The sequence below is a fragment of the Henckelia pumila genome, chromosome 2, assembly GCF_033568475.1.
Source record: "Henckelia pumila isolate YLH828 chromosome 2, ASM3356847v2, whole genome shotgun sequence".
Lineage (NCBI taxonomy): Eukaryota > Viridiplantae > Streptophyta > Magnoliopsida > Lamiales > Gesneriaceae > Henckelia > Henckelia pumila.
The window spans coordinates 160,547,575-160,557,717 of NC_133121.1; the positions used below are offsets into that span (position 1 = coordinate 160,547,575).

General features: G+C 32.7%; 1 protein-coding gene across 1 annotated transcript; it reads left to right on the top strand.

Annotated features, from left to right (window-relative positions):
* The first annotated feature begins 669 nt into the window (after positions 1 to 669).
* LOC140881647 (tRNA nucleotidyltransferase cca2-like) lies at positions 670 to 6,935 on the top strand. The gene is made up of 15 exons (XM_073287121.1): positions 670 to 1,079; positions 2,401 to 2,531; positions 2,651 to 2,768; positions 3,078 to 3,130; positions 3,334 to 3,383; positions 3,491 to 3,589; positions 3,712 to 3,821; positions 3,940 to 4,067; positions 4,539 to 4,605; positions 4,844 to 4,927; positions 5,462 to 5,524; positions 5,645 to 5,789; positions 6,211 to 6,378; positions 6,465 to 6,562; positions 6,661 to 6,935. The coding sequence occupies exons 1-15, from the start codon at positions 699 to 701 to the stop codon at positions 6,763 to 6,765; spliced, it is 1,800 nt and encodes a 599-aa protein (XP_073143222.1). The 5' UTR covers positions 670 to 698; the 3' UTR covers positions 6,766 to 6,935.
* The last annotated feature ends 3,208 nt before the right edge of the window (positions 6,936 to 10,143 follow it).

Sequence of the window (10,143 nt, forward strand, 5' to 3'; positions counted from 1 at the left end):
AAACAATATTTTTCAGAAATTGTGAAGAACTTCTTCAAGTAAAAGAGAGTGAGAGACACTGAGATTCAACAAATTGTTTCTAGTTATATAGAATAATTGAAGGATTGAATTTCAAATTTTGTAAGGCTTAAACACGCTATTTAATGTGATCAAAAGTTGTGTGGGAATTTTGTCAGAAGCATGATGTTCAATAGTAAAAAAAAAAGTGAGTTCAGTGTTTGTCGGAAGGTTGTATATTATTGTGGGAGGTTGTATATTATTGTAGGGATTTTATGCGTGCTCGATAATTTAATTATTCGTGTGTCTCTAAAAATCACGTCCGCAGGAGAGGAAGGCGGATGGTGAATAATCAACGTCCGCAATTGGCCTTAGCGGACGCTGATATTATAATAATAAAATATACTAGGGCATGCATTGTATGCACATGGGCAGCGTCCGCTTCTTTGAAGAACGGACGCTGCCATTAAAATAATGCAGCGTCCGCTCTTCAAGTTAGCGTTTTAAAGTATTTTTGCTTCACCCCCACCGTGCATTATTTGTGCAATTAAAATGTTTTTTTAAATTACATTTAATAAAAACCGGAAGTGACGTGAATGTGAAAACTTTTCTAGGGTTAAATGAGAGTATTATCGTAAAGTACGAATCCTTGACTTGACAACTGTCTAACCTTGTAAATTTTGTCAACTGCAGATGTGGGGATGCTTATGAAATTGCCAAATCCCCGCCTCTTCTCATCATCTTTCCCTACCCCTAAATCGCTCTTCTTCTGCTCAAACCCTTTGAGTTTCCCCACTCTTGCTTTCCGCCGCAGTATTGCTATTATCACAAGCACTAATTTCAACTGCTGCCGATTTTTACGTCCTTTTAATCAATATTTTTATCGTAGATTGTGCATGGGTGTTGGTGTAAAAGTCCCCGCGACGGCGACCATGGGTTCTTTGCTGCCATCTGTTCATGTAAATGACCGAGTTATTCTGACGGATAAGGAGAATCAAATATTCGACCTTCTACTTCAAGTTTGCCTCCACTTTAATCTTAATACTGAGCTTCGGGTTGCTGGAGGCTGGGTTCGTGATAAGGTTGGGACCCTTTTGTTCATGTGTCCTTCCATCCTTATTTATTGTGATTCCCTTCTTTGTAAATTGCTTGTGTTGCTAAAACTTTTGGAAAAATTTGGTTTTCTTTATTATTGAATTATTATTGAATACCAGTGGGTTCTTGGGTTATTTTATGAATGATTCAGATATTTATTGAAGAATACAGTGTATTCGGTAGGCAGAGAAATTGGGTTATAGTTTGGACTTTGGTGAATTTTGTGTCATTGCGCGACATCTCATATTACAAGCGAAACAATAACGATTCAAATACTATATGAGGTTGCCTTTTGCACGTGTTTATACAAGTAAGAACATATAGGGTTATATGATTAGTGGGCGATAGATGTCCAACAAATGCTTATCATGTGTTTGGTTGAATTTTTTGTTCCATAAATTTGTGGTACTTAAGTTATGCACTTTCATTGAGATGATGCATTTTTGGGGGAAAAGAATGAGTGGTAAACGGTATTTCACAATGTGAAATGTCATTTGACGTTAGTCGTAAAAACAACATTGTGGCACTACCTTGGTACGATCTTTTTTGATGTGGGTAAAAAAATTAATTAATGTTTTAGTGGAGCGAAGCTGCGAAAATATACATTTGTATCTCTTTTCTCACGACAACTTTTATGTTAAATGTTGTCGACTCAATAAGATCTTTTGTGATAATATTTTAAATTATATTTAAATTCGATGTTTATCTGATTAATTAAGACTTTAGTATGTTAAAACCTTGAACCACATATGTATTTGGTTGTGATTGTGTTGACGGTAATGATATTGATGAAATTATATTTTTGGAAAAACAACTCATTATTAATAAATTAAAATATAACGATCATACGTATCAATTAGGGATTTTCATGTTTTATATATTTTATTTTTATATATCGGTTGTTTTAAATAAAGCTAATCCCTGGTCAAAAATTAAAAACTAGCCCTTATGTTATCGAATGACGATTGATATATGATCATTAACCACATCGGATACAGTCAAAACTTGATGGTAAACCATGTCGAATATGGTATTTGCGTTTCTTTTATTCATTTATTGCTGCACAGTACTTTCTTTTGAGCATATAGAAGTATCTGATGAATATTTAATATTTATCAAGTATCCTCACTAAAGAGATGTAATGAGAGTATAGGTGGCGACCAATTTGGGAGTATCCATGCATCATAGATTCATAAACTTAGTTAAAGATGATTTGATATTTTCCATAGAACATTAAGAGGGTTTCTCGAGGTTTCTCAATTTATCAAATTCATATACTTATTCTCAGTCTCATTCTTCTTATTGTAGCTTTTAGGAAAAGAGTGTTACGATATAGATATCGCTCTTGAGAATATGGCGGGAAAGGAGTTTTGTGACAAAGTAAATGAGTATTTATCTGCTACCGGGGAAGAAACAAAAGGAATTGGCTTGATTCAGAGGTACTTTCTGTGCTTTTACCTTTGTATTAATTGATGATCTTGTCCAAATCTTTTAGTCTGTAAAACAGCATTCCGTGAACAGAGAGCATAGATATTTGCTAATTATGCCTCTCTTCCAGCAATCCAGATCAGTCAAAACATTTGGAAACAGCGAGGATGCACCTCTTTGATGTGTGGATTGATTTTGTCAACTTAAGATCTGAAGAATACACCAACAATAGCCGTATTCCAACAATGGTACGTGCATTTAATGATTTTCCACTCAGTTTATTGAATGAATCGGGTATTAAATTAGGGAATTGAGCTCAACAAAATGAACCACTTAGAAGTAGGAACTTATACTCGAATGTGGGCACTGATATGAATGGGCTAAATATCCGAGTCCCGGAGTGTTTTTACTGGCAATGTTTTGGTTAGAGGAGCGCTAACTGTATAGAGAAATTGTAGACACCATTTTGCAACCATCAACAGCTACAAGCCCTTATTTGGTGAACTTCAAAATTCTAGTTTTTAATTTTGTTCATAAGTATGTTATTTTTGTTGCAGGAGTTTGGCACTGCTCAACAGGATGCTTATAGGAGGGATTTGACCATCAACAGGTGGTTTTTTTTATATTCATATTTTTGTGAGAACTCAAGATTGTAATTCGTACAGATGGGGCATATGACACAAATATAGATGTATGAATACTTGTGTATATGACTAAGTGTGATATTATTGGGGGAGAGCTATCTATCTTGTTTCAGTTTAAAATGATTGAAGTGCTTTAAAGTAGATTATTGATAAACTTGCTCTTTAACAGCATGTTCTACAACATTAACACGAGCTCAGTCGAAGACTTAACTGGAAGAGGTTTCACATATTTATGTTTTTAATTTAATAAATTCGATTTCAATTGTCGTATTATGTCACATGCTCTCCTTTTGTTTCAAACTTAATACTTTTTTTTTTTGTTACAGGCATTGCAGACTTGAAATCAGGAAAATTAGTGACCCCATCTGTTCCGAAGGAGACATTTTTGGATGACCCCCTTCGAGTTCTTCGAGCAATTCGGTTTGGTAGTTCTCTAAAAACTTCTGTTTCCATGTTCTGCTTTTTTGTGGAGTAGATTCAAGCATTTGACATAAGAAAGAAATTACAGAATTCTGTTAGGGTCCAACCTGTTATGGGTGAATCTCAGGTGCAAGGTTTGGATTTGTTCTAGATGAAGAACTGAAGATAGCTGCTATGGACGATGAAGTAAAAGCTGCTATCATTGGTAAAATTAGCAGAGAGCGTGTTGGTCACGAGGTGTGCTTTTTACTGTTTTTCGATAGTGCTTTTGTGGCGGGGCTAAGTTTTCAGTCCATATCGTGACCTTACTCCCAAGTCAAAGTTATGTGTTGATTTCAAGCATTACATCTTGTAGATTGATCTCATGATATCTGGCAATCGACCTGTGGATGCAATGAGCTACATTTCTGAGCTGCAGTTATATTGGTCTGTATTCAGTCTTCCTTCTGAGATTGAACCTCCAACACTGGATGGATGTGAAAGGTTTTTTACTTTCCTATAGTTGGATCAGTCCTTAACTGATTGAATTTTCTTTGTTGGAAGCAAGTTGTAGGATTTTCTTTTGTTTTGTTTCTTGCACCGCCAATTGACTTTGAAATGATTTTCTTATTTGAAATTTTGAATGTCCAATTGGGAAGTAATATCTCTCTCTCTCTCTCTCTCTCTCTCTCTCTCACACACACACACACACACACACATGCACACACACTCACACACACACTCAGTGCTATCTAAAGATGTGCACATTTGAAAATCAATTTCTTTACAGAACGTCTTGTTTAATTTTCTAAATATACATTGTGTTATGCAGGCATGGTGGTGTTCATAGTTGGGGTGTGTGTGTGTGTGTCATATTTACTTGTGATATTCTTGTGTTTTTGCTGTGTTGCTTTTTATGGTGTGTTACTCCCCATCTCACCTTTGTACTCGTTAAAATTTATTTTATTTCACCAGGCTTTGTGTTGCTTACATGGATGCCTCATGGAGGTTCTTGCAGTTAATAGGCTGCTCATCGATCACTGTGAGTGTTGAATCATGAATATGTGATCTACATTGTTGTTATTTCTAGGATATGGGAAAAGAAATGCACTATTTGGTAAGTTGCTTGAGAGTAATTGTGAGTGGGCATAAATTTGATTGTTAAAGCTTGTAATGGTATTTGCAAGGTTTCAAATGCCTAGCAGTCAATTCATACTCTATATCTCTATGGAGATAAATTCTAAGATTTCCATAATATCTGTTTTTTTTCTTTGTTTTAGGTTGATCAGTTGAGGCTCTCCTTATATGCTGCTCTGCTTCTTCCATTGAGGAAGACTGTTTATCGAGACAAGAAAGGTAAACAGGTAAATAAGTTTCCAACTTTATCTAATATGGTTTTGGCGAATTTGTGCGATTGAACTTATTTTGGGGTGTATGTCACCAAAATGGGATAAGTTTATGCATCCAATTGACGGCACGATTCATTTGTCTTCCAGATTTAACCTTATATCTCCAATATTTTCTTTTAATCACCAATAATTATCTGTAATCGCATTAGTTTAACAAATGATAGGCTCCATTTTACTCAGATACCACCCACCTTTTATGGTTAGATACCCACCTTTTATGGGTTTATAGACCCCCTTTTTTATACATAGTTTCACCATTCCATTCCGCTGTTCTGCTTTTTATGGGTTGATTGACCTGTTTATTTAAAAATTTACCAAATGATAGGCTCCAGATGCTTCATTGTGATGTTCACTCAGTATTCAATTCTTATATGCTGCTTGGATGACCAAATTATTTCCTCAGAGACATAGCATTTCAAAATAAATATATGAAGTGTTAGCTAATTTCTTTTCCATATTTGCGTGCTAAATATGCATGGTTTTTGACAGGTTCCAGTTGCAAGATACATTTTTGGCACTTCTCTTAAGTTGAAGTCTAGCGATGCAGAAACAGTATGCTTCATTGTAACCCTATAGTTTTCATATTCTAGAGTCTTTTGCGAACATGTTTTTCCGTTTATTTTAGGTGTAAGTTAATGATCCCTGACTAATGTTACCAACATCATGCTGCAGGTGATAAGCTTACACCTAGCGGTGGAAAAGTTCTTATCTTTGATTCCTTTGATCCAGTCAGACAAAAAATTTCAAATTCTTGAAGTTGAATGGAAACAAGAAATTATTGATGTCCCAATCATGGCAAAACTTAGAGTATTAGCAGGTAAAATAATCTTACTTCCTGCATACCCAATCCAACAGCGACAGTTCGAGTTTACCTAGCTACCTCACTTATTTGTTTGCTCTGAAGAAGTAAATTTATGTAGTCGCTGATAAATCAGGAAACTGTTTGTAGGTAGGCAGGCAACACGATCTTATATTGAACTTTAGATGCTTTTCAAGTGCATATCAAGGTTTTGGTGGTGAAAAAGGGGCTCCAATATCTTGGCTGTGCATGCATTTAATTAACCACGTGGTACTTTGTAAAATGGAACCTACCGGAATACTTAACCACGCATTTGTACAACCAACTATGCATGTATTTTGTTAAATTACAATCTATGCCTCTCCGTGAAAGGAGAGGTTTTCCTGCCAAGAAGGTGACTTTCGACTCTGCCAAATAATTATTATATTCGCATTCTCAGGGCTGCTGCTTCGAGAAATTAAAGAGTTTTGGCGATCTGCGCTGGTTCTTTTGATCCTCTTGTATCCTACAGATATAGGTTTGAGTGGAAATTCATCCAGCGTGGTTCCCGAATTGACAGACAGAAGAGAACTATTTAACAGGGTAGAGAATGCAATTATGGAACTAGGTATTAAACTCATCCTTTGTTGCGTGTATAATGGGTCTATGCCCGCAACCTTTGAAAATATGAATTCCAATCTTCGTGCCACTCAGGTCTAGAGAAAGTCTGGGAACTGAAACCACTAGTAAACGGTAAGGATATCATGAGAATCTTACAGCTTAAATCTGGAGGACCAGTGGTTAAAGAATGGGTACGTCTCTCCGCTCGCCTAGTATCAAATAGCATGAGACCACTCTTAACATCTGACATCTCAATCAACATATTGTGTTTTGTTATCTTTCACTACAGCAACAAAAGCTGCTCGAGTGGCAACTCGCTCACCCCTCGGGATCTTCGGAGGAATGCATCGATTGGATGGAACAATCTCAATCAAAACGCCCGAGGATGCAGTAACCAACAGTTTTGTACGTTCTTTTTTGAGGGTACAGTTTTGTACGTTCTACCAGAGTAAATAGTCACAAGTTTCTTGATAGACCATCAATTGAATTTGCTTAGCCCATAGCTCCTAGGCTTGTGGTTAGAAATAGGTGGCATCTAATATTTAATATTATATGATATATGCTCTTAATTTAAGCTTTTAAAATTTAATATATATATATATATGATATATGCTCTTAATTTAAGCTTTTTAATACAGATCCAAATTAGTACAATGTGTCGAAAATCATGGCCGAAACCTGGTATATTTCATTCCTCCGCTACAAGTATGGCTTTATCAAAAGTCTAGTTTTGACAAAATCATGACATTCGCTCCATTGCTTAATCTTCCTAAGGTGGATGTAGTAAATATGGCACATAAAGGTTTTAATTGTTCTGTTACATAAAAAGAATGTGTTAAAAAAAGTTTTAAATTAAACAGCAAATTAGTGGAGAAATGGTTGGAGATTGTCCCCCTCTATCGGATCTTTAAAGGGATTTTCACTGTTTCAATCTAAAGTATAATAGATCATCAAATGAATTTAAATATATTTATTTATACTAGTAAAAAATACGATCAATGTATGTGGGAACACAATTTTATTATACATCAGTTGAAAAGAGATCAATTTGCAACTAATGACTTTCATTCATAAAATACGCACAAAAGATCTTTGTTCAGAAATTGTTAGGCGTTATTAATCTAATTGATTTTATAATTGTTGAAAAAAAAATTAGTAATCAATCTCATAATTGTGTATTAGAAATTGAGAAAAAAATCGAACATTTGATTAGGTGGAATCGGGTCGGGACCCGTCCCGTAACCCCCTTACCCGATTCCCGTTCCTATAGGAATTGAGATTTTTTTTTCTTCCGATCCCGCACTCGAGAAGTGTAGGAACCCGAATGTTCGGGATCCCGTTGGATCGGGAGAGGGTAATCCCGAATAATATTTTTTAAAAAAAAAATTCTACGAAAATATTTTTTAAAAAAAATTATGAAAAAAATCAAATAATTTATACATTACAAATAAATTATAATTTTTTTATATATAATCATTAAAAAACTAAAACATTTTTTTAGTATATTACAAATAAACTAAAACAACTACTTGATTAATAAAAAAACATATAATTATTCATAATAATAAAAAAAACAAAATAAAAATTTATAACTCAATGTTAATATTAAAAAAGATTAATAAAAAAAATTATATGGTATATAATTATAAAACATTAATATTAAACATAAAATTAAAAAAAAATAATTAAAAAATATTATTAAAAAGTATTATTTTTATATTTGGGTCGGGTCGGGAATCCCGTCGGAAAGAGTTGCCTATTCCGATCCCGATCCCGAAATTGATCGGGTCGAAAAAATTTCGGGACGGGAAAAATTCGGGACGAAAACGGGTTGGAAATCGGGACGGGTCGGGATTTATGTAAAATTTGTCACCCCTAGAATTGATGTCATGTTAGAGTTATAAAAATAAAATTTTAGAAAAAGATATATAATCTATATTGTGCACCATATTAATATTTCATCGTTATTGATAATAAAAAATAACAGAATAATATAGATAATGAATTATAAACTTTAAATCAAATAAATTAGTCAATATTTTATATTTTCTTCCTTTATCTTGTGGACTTGTTTCTCTTTCAAGGATTTTCCCTTTGTCATCTGCTTTTCCCTTTCTGTATCATTACGAAGCTTCCTATATTCTCTTGCTATTAAATTAGTGAATTAAACTAAATTCATAAATTATTTAACAAAGCAGCATCAGTATTTACAGATGCAAAATTAAATACAACATACTGGGGAGGGGAAAATTTGTAATGGATTTGACAGATTCGCAGTTCCTAACTAATTGGTTCTTTAATGAGTTATTCTTGACAAATGTTTATAAACGTGAGAGTGGCATGCGGCATATTTCAGATAGCATAATTCATCAGAAATTTTTGATTCTCTTTGAATCCAACAGAAAATTGTCTTGAAAAATTATGAAAAACAAAAATAATGATAAAACCTTCAAGTCCGACATACTTAAAGCACCGCTTGGTACGTATGATGAGATAAGTTAAAGATTGACAATTAGAGTGATTAAAAAATGAGAAGTAGTGATAAATAATATGGTGGGATAAAATATATGATGTTTGATATGATTTTAACACTATGGATTAATTTTTTGTATTAACATGAAATACCCAAAATATCCTCATTGTGTATATAATTACTTAACCTAAATATAATAAACAAATAAATAAATAAATATCAGAAAATAATAATAATAATAATAATAATAATAAACAAATAAATAAATATCATAAAATAATAATAATACTAATAATAATAATAATAATAATAATAATAATAATAATAATAAGTTTTTTAAAAAAATTCATAATTGCTTACTGTTCAATAAAAAATGATAAATAATTCTAATAAATTAATGTTAAATATATTGATTATAATAATAACAATAATTGTGAAAATAAATTGATAATAATTAGGAAAATAATAATATCATCGATAACAACAATAATAGGAATAATTAAACATTAATAAGAACAAAATATTGATATTAATATTAAAAATTAATTTTGTTATTTTGTAAATTAATTTTTTATTATACATTAATCATTCTGATAATAATTAACGATATTTATTACATATTAATTATTTTGTAAAATTAAAATAGTGAATTTGTTATGCGATTGACGAATTTATAATCTTTTATGTTTTTTAAAATGGGTACATTTTGTTATATATTGTAAAGTAAAATCTCTAATTTTTTTAAGCTTAAAAAACAAACTATATTTTTGGTCTATAAAAAAAAAAATTCGTTGTAATTTATTTGCCGCTTACTCATTTCAACCTCAAGTTCTTATTCTCTAAAAATATACCTTATTACTTTTTAAAATAAAAAATAAAAAAATGGTCACATAAGGATATAACGGTAAAAACAATTATAATCATGGGGATGCACAAATAATCACGTCTGTGGTGTGTGACAGAGAATCACACACATTGTGTGTACAGTGCGGGCCCAAATGAGGGCCGGTGGGAGAACTCGTAACACACAAAAATCGAACCAAACGCATAATTGTGATGGATTACTAATTAATCCATCCCTTATCCAGCAAATCAAACTAAGAATACCCTTTGTCTCCTGCTGAGAATGAGGGATATTTTTTTCAATTTAGAAGAAAACAATTTTCGATTCGTTTGTGCTTTACAATGAAAATTAATAAAGAACAAGGAAAAAACTATACCAATTGTTAGTATATACCTGCCTCAACCTGTGTTTTCACATGACCAATTATATGTTGCGTTATCTAGAGATCACAAAAA